The sequence below is a fragment of the Pongo pygmaeus genome, chromosome 9 (assembly GCF_028885625.2).
Source record: "Pongo pygmaeus isolate AG05252 chromosome 9, NHGRI_mPonPyg2-v2.0_pri, whole genome shotgun sequence".
Classification (NCBI taxonomy): domain Eukaryota; kingdom Metazoa; phylum Chordata; class Mammalia; order Primates; family Hominidae; genus Pongo; species Pongo pygmaeus.
This window is the reverse complement of record NC_072382.2, coordinates 78677314-78697663: the sequence shown is the minus strand read 5'-3', so window position 1 is coordinate 78697663 and position 20350 is coordinate 78677314. Positions and strand designations below refer to the sequence as shown.

General features: G+C 38.2%; 2 protein-coding genes across 4 annotated transcripts in view; both read left to right on the top strand.

Moving 5' to 3' along the window:
* RSF1 (remodeling and spacing factor 1) overlaps positions 1-20350 on the top strand; it is a 159100-nt gene that overhangs the window by 79976 nt on the left and 58774 nt on the right. For 2 of the 3 annotated variants that reach the window (XM_054437840.2, XM_054437839.2), the window contains exon 5: positions 14461-14615. In XM_054437840.2, the coding sequence (XP_054293815.1) occupies positions 14461-14615 (155 nt within the window). Of the gene's footprint in view, positions 1-14460; positions 14625-20350 lie in introns of those variants that run through there. The other variant, XM_054437841.2, reaches the window with a different exon arrangement.
* LOC129007573 (ferritin heavy chain-like) lies at positions 5041-5725 on the top strand. Its single transcript, XM_063672105.1, has one exon. The coding sequence runs from the start codon at positions 5056-5058 to the stop codon at positions 5638-5640; it is 585 nt and encodes a 194-aa protein (XP_063528175.1). The 5' UTR covers positions 5041-5055; the 3' UTR covers positions 5641-5725.

The window sequence follows — 20350 nt, the reverse complement described above, 5'->3', positions numbered from 1 at the left end:
GCGTGAGCCGCCAGGCCACCTGGGCCACCAGGCCCAGCCTTTAGCTATAGTTTTCTATTCAGCATTAACTAGTTCTAATTATTTTAATTTATTCAGTTCATCTTGACACAGTATATATTCTATTTGCTGTGCATACATTTCTTTATTGGAGTTCTGAGGAAATCTTGGGAACATTGCACTTTTTTGTCATAGTTCTCTTTTTAAAAATCTTGATTTTTTATTTGTGTTGACAAATATATTTGAACAGAAACATTTAATATATAACCGTGAAATATAACTTAAACCCTATGAGTGATACTAGAACCATTATTACAGAATCTTTGTGTCTTTAGTTTTCTGTCACTGTAACTTTATTATTTAGAAATATTCCACAAATTATATTAATTTGGAAGATATCGGGGTCCTATAAAGTAGGGAAAACTCATAGCTATCTAACTACTAGCTTATGAAAAACTTTCCTGACATTAACTCATACCTGTTTTTTGCCCCATTTTGAATTTCAGCAGATTTCTCTTAGTGATTATTTATTAATGCTTTGAAAAAATAACCCATAGAAAAGCTCAGTTTTCATTCCCTGAGAATAAATGTGTACTGATTAATCTCATGAGAGATTGTTTCATAAGCATGTATCATTACATTATTTTCCTTGTAATTAATTTGCTAAATGGAGGTAAACAAAGTAGTCCTAAACTAAAATTTATTTACCATTTCTCCTTTAAATACAAAGACCAAATATGATCTATTCATGACATTATACCACTGTTTCTATTATTTCCCATATTAACTTTGCGTAGTTGTTTAAAACATTCTTTTCTTCTTTGTAGATGAAGAAAATATGACAGTGAAATAATGATTACTATTGATCATAGTTGTTTAAAATAATGTCTAATGGGCTGGGTGTGGTGGTTCCCACGTGTAATCTCAGCACTTTGGAAGGCTGAGGCGGGAGGATCATGAGGTCAGGAGTTCGAGACCAGCCTGGCTAGCATAGTGAAACCCCATCTCTACTAAAAATACAAAAAATTAGCCGGGCATGGTGGCACACGCCTGTACTCCCAGCTACTCGGGAGGCTGAGGCAGGAGAATTGCTTGAACCCGGGAGGCAGAGGTGTAATTTATGAGAGGAGTTCAAGATAAAAAGAACTGGAAGGCTGGGCACGGTGGCTCATGCCTGTAATCCCAGCACTTTGGGAGGCTGAGGTGGGCAGATTATGCGGTCAAGAGATCAAGACCATCCTGGCCAACATGGTGAAACACCATCTCTACTAAAATAAAAAAAAATAATAATAATTAGCTGGGTTTGGTGGCATACGCCTGTAATCCCAGCTACTCGGGAGGCTGTGGCAGGAGAATTGCTTGAACCCAGCAGGTGGAGGTTGCAGTGAGCCAAGATCACGCCACTGTACTCCAGCCTGGGCAACACAGCGAGTCTCCGTCTCCAAAAAAAAGAAAAAAAAAAAGTCTAATGTGTACTGTTTTAAGTAGATTATACCTTAATACATGATGTGAAATTTTAGAGTTAACAGTTATGTTTGAATCTCGGTTCATCCACTTACCATCTGTAGACACATTACTTTTGTCTCTTGGTATCCATGGGGCACTGGTTCCAGACCCTCAAGGATAACAAAATGTGCAAATGCTTAAGCCCTTTACATAATATTTGTGTATAACCTATGCACATCCTCCCATATACTTATAATACTTAATGCATTGTAAATGCTAGGTATAAAATTGTTATACTATAGTTTTAGTTTGTATTTTCATTGTATTAGCTTTAGTTTATTTTTTCTAAATATTTTGATCTGTGGATATGGGGGGCTAACTGTACTTAATTTTTCTGAGAGTTACATTCCTGTACTTTAAAATGAAAGTGATAATAATTCCTCAAAAAGTTGTTGTAAGGAATATATGAGAAATGGTACTGGCACTGTAATACATGCTCAATAAACCTTTTCTCTTTTTATTTCCACCTTTTTAACTTTTTAACTATTCGCTTTTCTTTTGTTTTTTGTTTTTAGAGACGGAGTCTCACTCTGTCGCCCAGGTGGGAGTGCAGTGGCGCGATCTTGGCTCACTGCAAGCTCCACCTTCCAGGTTCACGCCATTCTTCTGCCTCAGCCTCCCAAGTAGCTGGGACTACAGGCACCCGCCACCATGCCTGGCTAATTTTTTGTAGTTTTAGTAGAGATGGGGTTTCACTGTGATAGCCAGGATGGTCTTGATCTCCTGACCTCATGATCTGCCTGCCTCAGCCTCCCAAAGTGCTGGGATTACAGGCGTGAGCCACCGTGCCCGGCCAGCTATTCGCTTTTCTTACAACCTAACTCCAAAGACTGAAATTTAGTTTATTCACTAAAGAAATATTTATCAGCAGAAAGGGCAGAAAATTCCCCTGGTGTTGCTTTCACCTCTTCTCATGCTTGACCATTTCTCCATGTTTTATTCCTTGGGCTTCTGCCCTTTTTAAACACACACGCACGCACGCACACACACACACACACCCCCCAAAACACATAAAACTTCTTTCCATTTGTTAAAATTTGTTTTTGATAAACAAAATGGTGTATGTGGCAGTTGCTCAGAAGGAAATGCTTGTGTAGATTAATGCCTGCACACAGTTTTCCGTTTTTTTTTGTTTGTTTGTTTGTTTTGAGACAGGATCTCGCTTTGTTGCCCAGGCTGGAGTGTGGAGTGCAGTGGTACGATCTCAGCTCCCTGCAACTTCTGCCTCCCGGGTTCAAGTGGTTCTTCTGCCTCAGCCTCCTGAGTAGCTGGGATTACAGGTGTGAACCACCACGCCTGGCTAATTTTTGTACTTTTAGTAGAGACGGGGTTTCGCCATGTTGACCATGCTGGTCTTGAACTCCCGAGCACAAGCTATTCACTTGCCATGGCCTCCGAAAGTGCTGGGATTACAGGTGTGAACCACCATACCCATCCCATAGTTTTCTCATTTTCACAACCACAAATTTCTTTAGAAAATGGTGCCAGGTTATTTTTAGCCATTTTGATGACATCTATTAATACATATATTTCTATTTACAGTGAGCCAGGGAACATTGCCCGAGTAATGTAGAAATATTTGGGACCATTCAGAAATCATTTGGTTTATTGACTCTCCGATTTTGTGTAATGAAATTCAATTTTTAAACAGCTGATTGTCATACTAACATTCCTTTATTTCATTAAATTTATAAATTCTATTACATACATGCTTGTGTAATAGGTACTATGCTAAACAATTGGTGATGTAATAGTGAATAGTATGGCTCTAAGATCTCTAAGAGGGGCTGCAGGCACCTGTGAAAGGCCTCAACTTGTAAGAAATAGATTTAGATGAATATTATATGCGTATTTTCTGGGGAAGGACGGTAATTTATCTCAAATTTTCAGTTGGGTGTGTTTATGCATATTATAAATGAGATGTTCTATGACATGACATTCCAATTAGCTTTAACCCAACACAGTGGAACTCTTACTGACACTGTCTTGTCCACATAGGTCTCTCATTGTTGCAAAGGTTGAACGTAGAAAACATTGTAATAATTTTTGCCTCCTCGTAAAGATAAGATCTTAGTTGTCACTAATATATATTCAGTGCCTAAAATAATGTGGGGCATCATCTCATTTGACTTGGATGAGATCATACCTGGAGCATGGTATTTCTGTTTGAATGGCAGACTCTGAAAGAAACATTAATAAAGTCCATTATGGGAACAACCACGAAGAAGATGATTGAATACTGAAAATGCTTTATCTAGCAGAAATTTACTCAGACATAAATGTCTTCAAACATTTAAAGGATTGATTTGTAGAAGAATATCTCAAAGGCTGAGCCAGGATCACTAGATTCAAATTATGGGGAAGCAGAACTGAATTTGACAGGAGCAAGAACGTTTGTTTTTCCTTTTACATTGCAGGGGAGTGATTGTCTTAAGACTGATAGATGTTGTCAAACGTTTTTCAATTAAACGTGCAAGTTTATGTGAAGTGGAGTTTTGTAAGAGGCAGTAATCTTTTTAGCAAGAGATTTCTTTAGAAAATCAAGTGATGGCCGGACGCAGTGGCTCACACCTGTAATCCCAGCACTTTGGAAGGCCAGGGCAGGCAGATCATGAGGTCAAGATATCGAGACCATCCTGGCCAGCATGGTGAAACTCCATCTCTACTAAAAATACAAAAATTAGCTGGCGTTGTGGCGTGTGCCTGTAGTCCCAGCTACTCGGAAGGCTGAGGCAGGGGAATCACTTGAACCCAGTAGGCAGAGGTTGCAGTGAGCCAAGATGGCACCACTGCGCTCCAGCCTGGCGACAACAGAGTGGACTCCATCTCAAAAAAGAAGAAAAAAGAAAATCAAGTGATAAGGGAAGAATAAGTAAAGCAAATAAGATTTTGACTTTGACTTTTTCATTTAATAGGTTGCATTTAGGTGCTTCTCTTAGCTATTAAATATTATTTTTTACTAGTAAATTAAAAGCCTCTTGTTTTTTCTTAAAACAATTTCTTTAAAGTAACAGTAGTATTTTCTTGGTGATCGGCTGGTGTTGGAAGCGTGTTTCTACCTAATTCTTGAAAGAGGATTATATAACAAAAGTTACCTAGTCTTTAGGGTTCCGTTTTCTAAAGCTAATAAGTCAGCCTTCTTAATAGTTTAGAAATATAACTGAACTTTGCAAATTAAAAATCAAATGGAATTTTTTAAAAAATAAGAATCCACCAAAAAGGGATAATTTTACATAGTTGATCTTCTACTGAAAATTTCATACCATAACATCACCACAGTCTTAAAACTTGTACTGTTACGTAGCAACTTCCATTTCTGCTAGTTGCAAAATTAATAGTATAAATACAGAGACGTTCTTCGCCGAGAGTCGTCAGGGTTTCCTGTTTCAACAGTGCTTGGACGGAACCCGGAGCTTGTCCCCCACCCCAGCCGGCCGCCCTTAGCCAGCCCTCCCTCACCTCTTCACCGCACCCTCGGACCGCCCCAAGGCTCCCACCACAGCCCCAGCGCCACGCAGCCACCGCCACCGCCACCTCTCCTTAGTTGCCGCCATGAGGACCACATCCACCTCGCAGGTGCGCCAGAACTACCACCAGGATTCAGAGGCCGCCATCAACCTCCAGATCAACCTGGAGCTCTATGCCTCCTACATTTACCTGTCCATGTCTTACTACTTTGACCATGATGATGTGGCTTTGAAGAACTTTGCCAAATACTTTCTTCACCAGTCTCATGAGGAGAGGGAACATGCTGAGAAACTGATGAAGCTGCAGAACCAACAAGGTGGCCAAATCTTCCTCCAGGATATCAAAAAACCAGACTGTAATGACTGGGAGAGCGGGCTGAATGCGATGGAGTGTGCATTACATTTGGAAAAAAATGTGAATCAGTCACTACTGGAACTGCACAAATTGGCCACTGACAAAAATGACCCCCATTTGTGTGACTTCATTGAGACACATTACCTGAATGAGCAGGTGAAAGCCATCAAAGAATTGGGTGACCATGTGACCAACTTGCACAAGATGGGAGCACTCCAATCTGGCTTGGCAGAATATCTCTTGACAAGCACATCCTGGGAGACAGTGATAATGAAAGCTAAGCTTCAGGCTAATTTCCCCATAGCCATGGGGTGACTTCCCTGGTCACCAAGGCAGTGCGTGCATGTTGGAGTTTCCTTTACCTTTTCTATAAGTTGTACCAAAACATCCACCTAAGTTCTTTGATTTGTATCATTCCTTCAAATGAAGAAATTTGGTACCCCCCCCCAAAAAAAGTAATAATAATAATATAAATATATATATTAGATGAATAGATAGGAAGCAATTAACATATATAAAGAATTATACTTTAAGTTGAAACAAGATTTAGTATGTGATTTACAAAACAATAGAAGTAGTTAAGTTTCATCAAACCATATGAAATTGTTAACATTTGAACATTTTGACCTATAAAAATGGTGATTTCATATGGCTCAACCAAGTATTATAACAGGTTTCAATAGCAAAAATGTTTAAGCTTCAGCCAGTGTCCTACTTATTCCAGTTAATGTTTAAAACAGAATTGCCACAAAAGTATTATTTCATCTTTAGGCCTCAATGAAAGAAGATAAAAGTACAGAAAAAAAATTTTTACATCTAATCAAATATGATGTAATAAGTGATTTTATTCACCCCATGGGGTATGTTAATAGAATTTGTTTAGGAATGAAAAAGATGGGCTTAGCATGATGGCTCACACCTATAACCTCAGCACTTTGGGAGGCCCAGGTGAGCAGTTTGCTTGAATCCAGCAGTTGGAGACCTGCCTAGGCAACATGATGAAACCCTGTCTCTACAAAAAATACAAAAATCAGCCAGGTGTGGTGGCACTTGCCTGTAGTCTCAGTGACTTGAGAGGCTGAGGTGGGAGGATTGCTTGAGCACAGGAGCTTGAGGCTGCAGTGAACTGTGATAGTACCACTGCACTCTAGGCTGGGCAACAGAGTGAGACCCTGTGTCTCAAAAAAAAAAAAAAAGATGTAAACATAACAAGGTGGTAGTGTTTGGTTATTAATGATTAGAGAATTTTAGCAAATAAAGACCATAGACCAGATTCCATCACAAGCTTCTTCAGGATCTTAGTGGGACTACAGAAAGTACTTTTAAACCAAGTATACTAAGGAAGATAAAGTTATATGCAGATACTTCATAAAGAATATATACATATGGCCAGTATTCATATGAAAAAGTGCTTAGCATCATTATTCATTGTAGAATTTCCAATTAAAACCACAGCGAGGTACTACCTTACTTCCATTAGAATTAGTAAAACGAAAGTGACTTACAGCACCAAATGTTAGCAAGGATATGAACCAACTGAAACACCTTGTTGTGTATGTAAAATGATACAACCACTTTGGGAAACCGTTTTGCAGTTTCTTCAAATGTTAACAAACTATTATCCCATAACCTATAAATTTCATTTCTGGGTATTTATATTAGAGAAATGAAAACATGTTTACAAAAAGCCTTATATAAGAATGTTCATAGCATCTTTATTCTTAACATTACTCATACAATGAATTATTACTAAGCAATAAAAAGGGATGACCTATGAAACTATATGGATTTGTCTCAAAATTCATTGTATGTGAAAGAAGCACATACTGTTTGATTCCATTTGTGATAAGTTCTAGAATTAATAAAATTAAAAATCTGTTGTATTAGTCCATTTTCATGCTGCTGATAAAGACATACCCAAGAATGGGCAATTTGCAAAAGAAAGAGGTTTAATTGGACTTACAGTTCCATGTGGCTGGGCAGGCCTCAGAATTATGGCAGAAGGCAAGAAGGAGCAAGTCATGCCCTTCATTGATGGCGGCAAGCAAAGAAAGAGAGAGCTTGTGCAGGGAACTCCTGTTTTTAAAACCATCAGATCTCGTGAGACTCATTCACTCACAGGAAATGAACCCGCACCCTTAATTCAATCACCTTCCACCGGATTCCTCCCACAGCAGGTGGGAATTGTGGCAGTTACAATTTAAGATGAGAGTTGGGTGGGGACAGAGCCAAACCATATTTTTCTGCCCCGGCCCCTCCTAAATCTCATGTCCTCATAGTTCAAAACCAATCATGCCTTCCCAACAGTCCCCCAAAGTATTGACTCATTTCAGCATTAACTCAAAAGTCCACAGTCCAACATCTCATCTGAGACAAGGCAAGTCCCTTCTTCCTGTTGAGACTGTAAAATCAAAAGCAAGTTAATTGCTTCCTAGATACAGTGGGAGTACAGGCATTGGGTAAACACAGCCATTCCAAATGAGATAAATTGGCCAAAACAAAGGGGCTAGAGGCCCCATGCAAGTCCAAAATCCAGGAGGGCAGTCATATCTTAAAGCCCCAAAATCATCTCTTTTGACTCTCTCATATCTGGGTCATGCTGATGCAAGTGGTGGGTTCCCATGGTCTTGGGCAGCTGCGCCCCTGTACAGCCTCCCTCCTGGCTGTTTTCACGGGCTGGCCTTGAGTATCTGTGGCTTTTCCAAGCACACAGTGCAAGCTATCAGTGAATCTACCATTCTGGGGTCTAGAGGAAAGTGGTCCTCTTCTCACAGCTCCACTAGGTGGTGCCCAAGTAGGGACTCTGTGTGGCTCTGATCCCACATCTCCCTTCCACACTGCCCTAGCAGAGGTTCTCCATGAAGGCCCCCGACCCCTGCAGGAAACTTCTGCCTGGGCATCCAGGCGTTTCCATACATCTTCTGAAATCTAGGCAGAGGTTCCCAAACTTCAGTTCTTCTGTGCATTCACAGATTCAACGCCACATGGAAGCTGCCAAGGCTTGGGACTTAGACCCTCTGAAGCCACAGCCTGAGCTCTGCATTGGCAGCTTTCAGCCATGACTGGAGTGGCTGAGATGCAGGGCACCAAGTCCCTAGGCTGCACACAGGACGTGGACCCTGGGCCTGATCCATGAAACCATGTTTTCCTCCTAGGCCTCCAGGCCTGTGATAGGAGGGGCTGCCGTGAAGACCTCTGACATGCGTGAAGACCTCTGACATGCCTGGAGACATTTTCTCTGTTGTCTTGGGGATAACATTTGGCTCCTTGTTTCTTATGCAAATTTCTGAAGCCAGCTTGAATTTCTCCTCAGAAAATGGGATTTTCTTTTCTGTCACATTGCCAGGCTGCAAATTTTCCAAACTTTTATGCTCTGCTCCCTTATAAAACTGAATGACTTTAACAGCACTCGGGTCACCTCTTGAATGCTTTGCTGCTTAGAAATTTCTTCCTCCAGATACCCTAAATCATCTCCTTCATGTTCAAAGTTCCACAAATCTCTAGGGCAGGGGAAAAGGCCACCAGTCTCTGCTAAAACATAACAAAACTCACCCTTACTCCAGTTGGGGAACAAGTTCCTCATCTCCTTCTGAGACTACCTCAGCCTGGACCTTATTGTTCATATCGCTGTCAGCATTTTTGTCAAAACCATTCAACAAGTCTCTAGGAAGTTCCAAACTTTCCCACATTTTCATATCTTCTTCTGAGCCCTCCAAACTCTTCCAACCTCTGCTTTTTACCCATTTTTTAAGCTGCTTCCACATTTTCAGGTACCTTTTCAGCAACACCCCACTCCTGGTACCAATTTACCATATTAGTCCGTTTTCATGCTGCTGATAAAGACAAGACTGGGCAATTTACAAAAGAAAGAGGTTAATTGGACTCACAGTTCCACATGGCTGGGGAGGCATCAAAATCATGGCAGAAGGCAAGGAGGAGCAAGTCATGTCTTACATCAATGGTGGCAGGCAAAGAAAGAGCTTGTGCAGGAAACTCCCATTTTCAAAACCATCAGATCTGGTGAGATTCATTCACTATCACGAGAACAGAACAGGAAAGACACACCCCATAATTCAATCACCTCCCACTGGGTTCCTCCCACAACACGTGGGAATTGTGGGAGTTACAATTCAAGATGAGATTTGGGTGGGGACACAGCAAAACTGTATCATCTAGGGTTATCATAATCAAAACTGTGATTTCTTCTTGCTTTGGTGGGGAAAAGGAATTGAGTAGGAAAGGACAGGAGGAAATTTTTGTGGGAGTAGTGATATTCCTTATGTTGATTGTGGTGTAGATTACACAATGTATGCATTTGTCAGAACTGATGAACTGAGTGCTTAAAATATGTTTATTTTACAGTATGTGAATTATACCTCATTAAAAATATTTTCAAAATTGATAATGGTTTGACAGTCATTTTCAAAAAGTTGAATTTGAAATAGTATATACAGTTTTCAAGTACCCATAATTTTAAACTGTGTGAATGCATTTCTAAACCATATATATATATAAAACCTGCTAATATAGCACAGTGATTAAGAAGGGCTCTAAAGTCAGACTATTCGAAATTCAGCCTTGCTAAATTGTACTAACTTACCTTAGGCAAATTACCATACCTCTCTATGTGTCCTCAGTTTCCTCAGTCATAAAATGGGAATAATTTAATACCTATTTAATTGGGTTATATTGGAATTATATGAACTAATTAATATAAAACTCTTGGAATAATTAATGTTTGGAACACAGTGCTCATTCACCAATGTTAACATCTTAGATTAATAGTACTGCTATTGATATTACCAATTAATGCCTCTCTTCAGTTTTCTTGGCCTCCACAATTTTTTTTTTTTTTTTTTTGCCTACTGAATAATTTGGAATTTATACCAAAAAGTTGGAATATTGTTTCTCAACTCTGGAATCATATATTTAAAATATTTACAAAAGACTTGTTATATTTATACTGTGCTATGCTCTGTAAATGTGAAGACCTGGTCCCATTTCTTAAGGAGTTTTTGTTATGGGAGAAAGGTACAGGGAGATATTACATAATACAGAGTCACAAAGTCTGTGATGGAGATTATCAAGGGTGCTGTGGAAGAACCAGATACTTGGCTCATACTTGGCAGAAGATAATGCCTATACTTGACTTTTTTTTTTTTTTTTTTTTTTTTTTGCGAGGGTGGGGTTCGGGGCGTCTGTTTATTTTTGTTATTATTATTTTTTTTTCTTCATTGCTTCTGAAATGTTTAGCACCTACCACTATTCAAACTCTGAACAATTCCTAGGCTGGGAGAAATCATATTTCGCAATAATAATGGTTAGGATGACGTTCCATTTCATTGAAGTCTAGATTAACTTGAGGTACATATAGGAAAATATAACAGTTTAGAATCTGGTTAAGTCAAAGTCAGTAACCAGTCTGCCCAAAACTAAACTTTGAATCTTTCTACCCTAATGTGAACACCCCATCTCAGTTAATAGCAGCTACATCTTTTCATTGGCTCAACCCTATGGAATATGTCAATAGAATTTCTTTAGGAATGAAAAAGATAAGCAGAGATGTAAATATAACCAAGTGTTAGTGTTTGGTTATTAATGATGAGAGAAATTTAGCAAATAGAGACCTTATACCAGATTCCATCAGGTGCTTCTTCAGGAACAGAGTGGGACTACAGAGAGTGCTTTTATACCAAGTGTAAACCCCAAGGCCCAAAACCTTGGAGCACAACCATAACTTTGCTTTTTCTCTCACTCCACATCTACCCTAACAGCAAATCCAATCAGCTCTTCATGCATGATTGTATCTAGAATTTGATCACTTCTCCTTCATAGCTACATTCTTGTCCAAGCCACCATCTCTTTTTTGTAAAATATATATAATTGAGTAGTTTGTTTTTTTTTACAAGTTATGCAACTGGTACCACTATCTAACACCGGGATATTTTTCTCACCCTAAAAAGAAAACCCTGTACCCATTAGCAGTTATTCTTCATTCTCCCTTTTCCTAGCCCTTAGCAACCACCAATCTTTCTGTGTCTATAATTTGCCTATTCTCTACATTTTATGTACATAGAATTATATAATAAGTGACTTTCTGTGTGTGGCCTCTTTCTTTCTTTCCCTTTCCTTTCCTTCCCTTCCCTTCTCCCGTCTCCCTTCTCCCTTCTCCCTTCCCTTCCCTTCTCCCTTCCCTTTTCCCTTCCCTTCCCTTTTTCCTTCCCTTCCTTTTCCCTTCCCTTTCCTCTTCCTTTTTCCCTTCCCTTTCCTCTTCCCTTTCCTCTTTGCTTTCCCCTTTCCTTTCCCCTTTCCTTTCCTTTCCTGTTTCTCCATGTTGGTCAGGCTGGTCTCAATCTCTTGACCTCAGGTGATCCGCCTGCCTCGCCCTCCAAAGTTCTGGGATTACAGGTGTGAGCCACCACGCCCAGCCATGTATGGCCACTTTGAAGTAGAATAATCTTTACAAGGTTTATCCATGTAATATAAATCAGAACTTTATTCCTTTTTATGGCTGAATAGAATTTCCATATGTAGATATACGAGATTTTGTTTATTCATTCTATACTTGTCTTTGAGAGAGTAATTGGAGTTAGCCATGGGGAACACATTCCAGGCTAAGAGAGCAGAAGTGCAATCAGTCACCTGATATCCTAAGAAAGCCTGGTATTTTGGAGGGATATATCTGATTTAACATGCCTGAGAGAAGAAATGGTATGGAGAACAGAGAACAAGTGAGGGAGGGGTAGCAAAACAACTGGATTGTTGTTAGGGTCCATAGTCTAAAATATTCTGTAGATAGTGTTAAGAAATTTGGATGTGATTTGAGGGAATTCATAAAAATTTCCTCTGACTAACTCAGATTTAGGATTTTTTGAATTGTTCAAAATAGGAAAAACCCAAAGATGGGTAGTTTTGTTTTCATATAATAACGACTACCTTAGGCTTGTGTTTAAACACATTAAACAGATTAAAAGCCTTTTAGGGAGTTGTTCTTTAATAAATTTTAATGCTAAATTCCCTTTTTGCTTAAAGTAGTGGAAGTAGGTTGGGTGCAGTGGCTCACCCTTGTAATCCCAACAGTTTGGGAGGCCAAGGCGGGCAGATCACTTGAGGTCAGGAGTTCGAGACTAGCCTGACCAACATGGTGAAACCTCATCTCTACTAAAATTACAAAAGAAATTAGCCAGGCGTGGTGATGGGTGCCTGTAATCCCAGCTGCTCGGGAGTCTGAGGCAGGAAAATCACTTGAACCCAGGAGGAGGAGGTTGCAGTGAGCCAAGATCCTGCCATTGCACTCCAGCCTGGGTGACAAGAGTGAAACTTGGCATCTCAAAAAAAAAAAAAAAAAAAAGTAGTGGAAGTAATTGAAATAGATTTTCCTAGCAATATTAGCTCTCTTATGTTTTGAAGCTTTTTAAAATTGGTATGGTGTATAACTTCAGTATACTCTTCAGTTCCCACCATGACTTTGAGAAATAACAAATAGATTGAGCCATTTGTTGCATATGGAATTCTCTTTTTCTTTTTTTTAACATATGGAATTCTCAATGAAATATGAGTAGTAATAAAGCATAGATCCTTAAGTTAGAAGTAGGTTGTAATGAAATTAGGGGACTGGATCTTTGCCAAAAATAAAGTCTCTGAGTCTTAATTTTCCTTTCTGTAAAATGGAGGCAGGACCAGACAAGACTTTGAGAAAACATCTAGTCTTACATTTTGATATTAGATAATTAAAATTCTAGACTGTTTATTATATATGCTCATATGATATGTATGAACATGTGTGTTTCATTCTCATGTATAATAAATGGTTGTCATTTTAATTTCTGATTTTTATCAGTGGCAATTTTACTGCTTTATTTAGAAGACCAATTAGTAATACTTAAGAGAATCCGTTCTTGTATTTTATAAATAAGAAAGCTGAGGCCTAATGAGGATATATGACTTGTCCAGGGGCTCTTTGGAATGCAGAGTTCCTACTCTAAAGCAGTAGAATCTAGCTGGCATGGAATTGGAAAGGGAAAGGAGGGTAGGAGCCGTATGTGACTTGACAGATAAGAAAACGAGTCATTTCATCTTAACAGTTTTCACTTTGAATCAGGGGTATTTACATCGCACATTGAGAACACAGATGGGAGGATCTTGGTGCTAATTAATAACCTAGTGGCACATCTAGAACTAAGTTTCCCAACTCTTAGTCCAGGGTCTGCTTTTTATCTTCAGCATTACGCACTGTCTGACAGCATTTCTTGCTTGTCTGAGCAAGAAAAATATCCAAGTGAGTTTTCTCAGTTGTAAGTGGCATTTAAATTAACCATACCACACCTTTGTTTTTGCTAGTAAAAATATAGGATTTTATTTGCCAGATACAGGGATATACAACTGTAGTCCTAGCTACTTGGGAGGCTGAGGTAGGAGGGTCTTGAGCCTGGAAATTTGAGGTTACCATGAGCCACGATCAGGTCACTGCATTCCAGCCTGGATGACAAAGTGAGACCGTGTCTCTTCTTTTTTTTTTTTTTTTTAAGTAGAATTTATAGGTTAGACTCTTATTTATTTGGAATTTTCTGGTATTGTTGAATCAGTTATAAACCATTATTAACAAAATAAAATCAGCTACCAAAATTTTTTATGTTTTTAAATTGTGTTATTGGAACTGATGTTTTGCTGTAATCAGAAAGTTCTGGATCTTAATTTTGTAGCAATGTCAAATGCTGTTATCTCTGAAGGTAGAAAAAAATTATTTCCAAATCAAGAACAAAACAAAAAATACTTTTGCAATCAAGTTTTGCATTGATTTCATCTCCTTAGAGATTACATACTATTTTTAAAGTTATCAAACGTTGATTTTTGTTTAATTTTGTTCCTACTTTTCTTTTCAACCAAAGAGATGTTCATTGTCATTCCAATCAGTAGAGAGGAAAATCTAATATTCCTCTCTGAAGAACAGTATATTTTAATGTGTTTTTCTTAGTGCTTTTAAAATTCAGGGTTAATTAGGGCTAGCTGTACCAGTGTTTTTGATGTTCTTAATGTATTTTTCTTTTTTTATTTTAATTTCTATCGGTATTATTCAGAAAGTTCTCTAGAACAGGAAAAAGATTTTTATGCTGTCTTATTTTTTTCCTTGTTTAGAAATCGAAACGAGTTGGCTGAGACTCTTGCACTCCTGAAAGCACAAATTGATCCTGTACTATTGAAAAACTCTAGCCAACAAGACAACTCTTCTCGGGAAAGTCCCAGCTTAGAGGATGAGGAGACTAAAAAAGAGGAAGAAACACCTAAACAAGGTTTTTTTTGTGTGTTTTGTTTTGCTTTGTTTTGTAATCTCTTCCATATTCTTCCACTCCTCTTCCCAACTATATAATTCTGAATTTCTATCTCAATTTGAATTGGGAGCCTTCTTATAAAAGGAGGTTGATTTTTCCTTAATTTAAAGAAAATGAGGCCAAAAACATTAAATATGTTGCTCTTTTATGTAGAACATTTAAAAATATCTTAGTAAAAATTGTTCAGATCATCAAAACATAATATTTTTTTACTAAGGAATGTGAAGACATTTAATGAACTTTTTTATTGTGGCAAAATATAACATAAAATTTACCATTTTAACCATTTTTAACCATACAGTTCTGTGGCATTAAGTACATTCATATTGTTGTGATGCACCCATCACCACCATCCATCTCCAGAACTTTTTTGATCTTTCTCAGTTAAAGCTCTGTATGTTTTAAACACTAAACTCTACATTTTTCCTTCCCCTCAGCCGCTGGCATCTCTCATTCTGCCGTCTGTCTCTTACGAATTTGATCATTCGTATCCGAGGAATCATAATGCTTGCACTTTTGTGACAGGCTTATTTCACATAGCATAGTGTCTTCAAAGTTCATCCATGTTACAGGGGTCCCCAACCCCCAGGCCAAGGACTAGTACCAGTCTGTAACCTGTTAGGAACCAGGTTGCACAGCAGTAGGTGAGCAGGGACAAGTGAGCATTACCACCCTAGTGAGCATTACCGCCCAAGCTCCACCTCCTGTCAGATTAATGGCGGCATTAAATTCTCATGGGAGCACAAACCCTATTGTGAACCACTTATGCAAGGGATCTAGTTGCACACTCCTCATGAGAATCTAATGCCTGATGATCTGAGGTGGAAGTTTCATCCCAAAACTATCCCCCCAACCCACCTCCTATAGAAAAATTGTCTTCCACGAAACTGGTTCCTGGTGCCAAAAGGTTGGGAACCGCTGTTGTAGTATATGTCAGAATTTTCTTCCTTTTAATAATAATAAATTATTGAATAATTGTCCATTGTATGTATATACCACATTTTGTTTATCAATTCATCCATCAGTGGGCACTTGAATTTCTTCCACCTTTTGGACATTGTGAATAATGCTGCCATGAACTGGGTGTACAGATATCTCTTGAGTCCCTGCTTTCCCTTCTTTTAATCCAGAAGTGGAATTGCTGGATCATATACGGTAATTCTGTGTTTAATTTTTTGAGGAAGCACATACTGTTTTCCACAGCAGTTGCATCATTTTACATTCCTTCCAGTAGTGCCCAAGGACTTTAGTTGCTTCCCATCCTCACCAACACTTGTTTCTGTTTGTTTTTTTTATAACAGCATCTCATTGTAATTATTAGTTCCTAATGACAAGTGATGTTAAGCATCTATCTTTTCAAGTGTTTATTGGCCGTTTGTATATCTTCTTTGGAAAAATGTTTATTCAAGTTTTTTGTCCATTTTTTCTTTGGGTTGTTTATTTTTTTGTTATGCTTTGAAAACTCTTAAGTCTATGATAATTGTAATTGTTAAACCTGATTTCTGATTGAGTTTTCTAATTTGCTTAACTAGGCAGATCAAATTCTAACCATTCTAGGAAGACAGAGCCAAGTCCTGAGCTCTCCAAAAGGAAAGAAAGCAAGTGAAATTTTGACCAACATCTTTTTAGTTAATATTTGTTATTGATAACCTTTTAATGACAAGGGAAGGAATTTGCTTTCCTTATCATGTTTTCTTTGCTTTTAGTTTGCATCTGCTAGTTTTGATTAGAACCTAAAAATAATGTTTTTCCTTTATTTGCTGCTCTCAGGAAACCATTTATAGAAAGCATTCCATATCTGCAAGCATTGCTTGTAAACAAGGAATTATGCCTTTTCGTGTAGTATATAATAACGTTCCTATATATTAAGCATCGCTTTTAGCCGAAATGTTGATTACCGTCCTTCATTGCTTGTGTGGTTTTATTTCAAATGTCTGTGGTGGTTTTATTTCTAAGCCCAATTTCTGCTTTGAAAAATTATTTTTCGTATGTTAAAATTAAACTTATAGACTACTTTAGGAAAGCTTTTTTTTTTTTTCTTTGAGACAGGATCTCTCTCTGTCGCCCAGGCTGAAGTACAGTGGTGCAGTCATTGCTCACTGCAGCTTAGAACTCTTGGGCTCAAGTGATCCCAGCCCTTCAGCCTCTCCTGAGTAGCTAAGACTACAGGCATGTGCCATCAGGCCCGGCTAGTTTTCATTTTTTATTTTTTGTAGAGATGGGATCTTGCTCTGTTGCCCAGGCTGGTCTTGACTTGGCCTCAGGCGACCCTCCTGCCTTGGCTTCCCAAAGTGCTGGGATTATAGGAATGAGTCACTGTGCCCAGCCATGCATAATAATTTAAAAGTAGTCTGAACCTCCTATTGAATTTCTATTCTTTTTGAGTAGTATTTTCCAAGGATTAATTCTAGGTTTAAACTTAATATTACTTGTTCATTTTGGTCATTCATTCACATATTTTCTTATTCCCATACACAATTAAAATCAAAGCCAGAGAAAATGTGAATTGGAAACCAAGGTCAGAATAATAGAAATTTAAGAGGCAATTATTTCTAATACAAGACCTCAAAATTGACACTGATCTTGAAGGGAGACTAATTGTGTAGTTTAAAGTAGAAAGAAAAACAGAACAAACTGTTTTTCTAGGTAAGCTCTTCCTAATAGTTAATGCTGAAATTTCTTTGTGGGGCCTTATAGTAGATAATGGGGGATTTCAACAATAACAACAGCTAACATTTATTGGGCACATCCTGTTTTCTTTGCAGTCTACCAAATGCTGCATATGGATTTTCATTTAATCCTCATAGCAACTCTTTGAGGTAACTACTATTATTATTTTAATTTTACAGATGAGGAAATTGGAACATTTATAATGTTGCCTCAGGTCATATACATAATTAAGTGTCAGAGTCTAGATTTGAAGCCTGATCCTTCTATACCCTGTGCTCTTAAAGTGGTCTAGAGTAGTACTTCTCAAACTTTAATATGCTGGGTGTTCACTTCGGGAGTTTTTTAAAATACAGAATCTGGTGGAGTGGGTCTTGGCTGTCTGCTGATTGGCTGTTTTAACAAGGACCTATGTAATGCTGATACTGCTGGTTAGAGGACCGTATTTTGAGTAACAAGGTGATCTCCTAACTTCTGAAACAAATACACCAAAGGCCGTTATACACCTGTTTCTGAAAACATTTCTCAATGAATGCTGATGTTATACCTCTCAACACAACTAAGAGAAAATGGTCTGTGAGGGATGGCATCTCTTGAAAAAGTAGAAGAGGAGGAGCAGGACATTTCATTCTCTTTGTTTTTCTGTCTTCTATTTTTATTTTAGAGACAGTCTCACTCTGTCACCCGGGCTGGAGTGCAGTAGTACAATCATAGTATGCTGCAATCTGGAACTCCTGGGCTCAAGTGATCCTCCTGCCTCAGCCTCCTGAGTGGCTGGGACTACAGGTGTGCGCCACCATGCCTGGCTAATGTTTTTTAATTTTTAATTTTGTAAAGACATGGTCTCACTTTGTTGCCCAGGCTGGTCTCGATCTCCTGACTTCAAGCAATCCTCTTGCCTCAGCCCTCTGAAGTTCTGGGATTACAGATGTGAGCAACCACACACAGCCTACCTTCTCTCTTGCTTTTCTGCTTCTCTTTCTCTAAAAACAAAATGTTTCTTATTCATTCATTCATTCATTCATTCATTCATTCATTCGTTCAGTGAATACTTACTGTGCACCTTCTCTGTGCTAAGCATGATTTTAGGCATTAGTTTAATAAAGAAGGACTAAAATCCTTGCTTTGGAAAGCTCACACTATGGTAGATAAAACAGTAACACATAAACCATTTACCATGTGCCAATACTGTTCTAAATGCTTTGCCTATATTGTCAGATCATTTTCACAACAAGCCCTGTTTAGTAGTGTAATATTATTACTTCCCTTTTTTCAGATGAGGGAAATTAGATAAAGAGTGATTTCAGTAATTTTCCCAAGGTCACATAGCTTGTTAATGGCAGACCTAATATTCAAAACTAGGCAATCTGTCTCCAGAGTCCCTGTGCCCTTTTAATGCTGCACTTACATATAATTTCAGCCCCCAAAAACCCTGTCTCTCACCCTTGTCCTCTCAGATGTAGTTCTTGTAGTCTATTCCATGGCAAGACCAAATAAATATGATTCTGTTCTGTCATTTTTTTTCCTTTCGGATGTAAACAAACATTACCCTTGGGCTGTGTTGGGGGATCAGGGCCAGGTGGGAAGGAGTAGGTCAAAAGCCGGAAACAGTCCTGGGGAATGTCTAACATAGAGTGTTGAAGCAAAATGTGACAAAAGTTAAAAATTAAGCATGGTTGGATATTTGCAAATTGGGCAGCAAGAAATAAAAATAAATAGGCACTGGAGAGGGAATAACAACCACTCTTATTCTTGTAGCTAAAATAGATTTTTCTTTAGTCATTAGTTAAATTGCCATGCCTTGTATCTTAACTCAGTAAGATAAGTTTTTATTTTTGTATAGGCGCTAAGGAGAAACGTATTAACTGTAAAAATGGGCAAAAAAATGGAAAATGGCAATAAGTGACCTAGAAAATGGTGACACCAACTAAATAATTAAGTTGACTTTGTTTCAAAGACAATTTGAATTGCCTTCTGAAAGTCTAAATTTGCTAGACTAACATTCAGAATCTCAGTCTGGTCTCTAGCAGTAGCTCCTGCTTTTTCTTACATGAGTACTGGTTCCAGATCATCTAGATGCTTTTGTTTTCTACATATGTCTTGGGCATTCCCTTCTGTGTCTGCATGCTGTTTCCCTCCCTCAGATGTTGTCTCCCCAACTCCCGTGAAAGTCTGATTATACTTCAAGGACCATCTGAAACTTTATACTATTTGTATCCCACTTATATTAGGGCTAGTCATGGCATCAGGCTTGAAACGCTCAAATACTTTTTGAGTTGTTACTCTCAGACTATGGTAGATTTCCAAGTAAGTGTTTGGTGTCATTTATACCCTTTTATGGGAGTTTAAGATCCACTGTCTTAATTTAGGTGATAATACTAACTGGAAGGTATTGTGCATATAAAACACCATGGAATTTAATATATGTTTTCTCTCTACATTGGATACTGTATTCTAATTTAGAAGGGACCAAAAAGTTAAAAAGAAACTTTTCTGGGGAAAAAGTTGAGGGAAGCTCAACTAACATTTAGTTTTTAATTCTACTAATTGAAAGAAGATTGTCCTTTTGTTAATTTTTACAGTCATGCACTTCTGCCTACAGGTGATCAGATAAGATATCATTTGAGAATTTCTTATAAAGAACAGAATTTACAGACTGGCAGCTCACAGACCTAATTTGGCCCAAAAACCTGTTTATTTTGGTTTCTACAGTGCTGCTTTGTTTTTAAAAAGCTAAGATAAAATTCACCATTTTAGTATATTCACAGAATTGTGCAACCATAACCACTAATTCTAGAACATTTCTAGCACCCCACAAAGAAACTCTGTACCCACTTAGAAGTTACTTGCCATTTCTCCCTACCCTCATCCCCTGTAAACTATTAATCTACTTTGTCTTTATGGATTTTTCTCTTTATAGCATTTCATAAAAATAGAATCATACACCATGTGGCCATCTGTGTCTGACATTTTCATTTAGCGTAAATTTTTTAACATTACACTAACATAATGTTAACATATGCTAAATA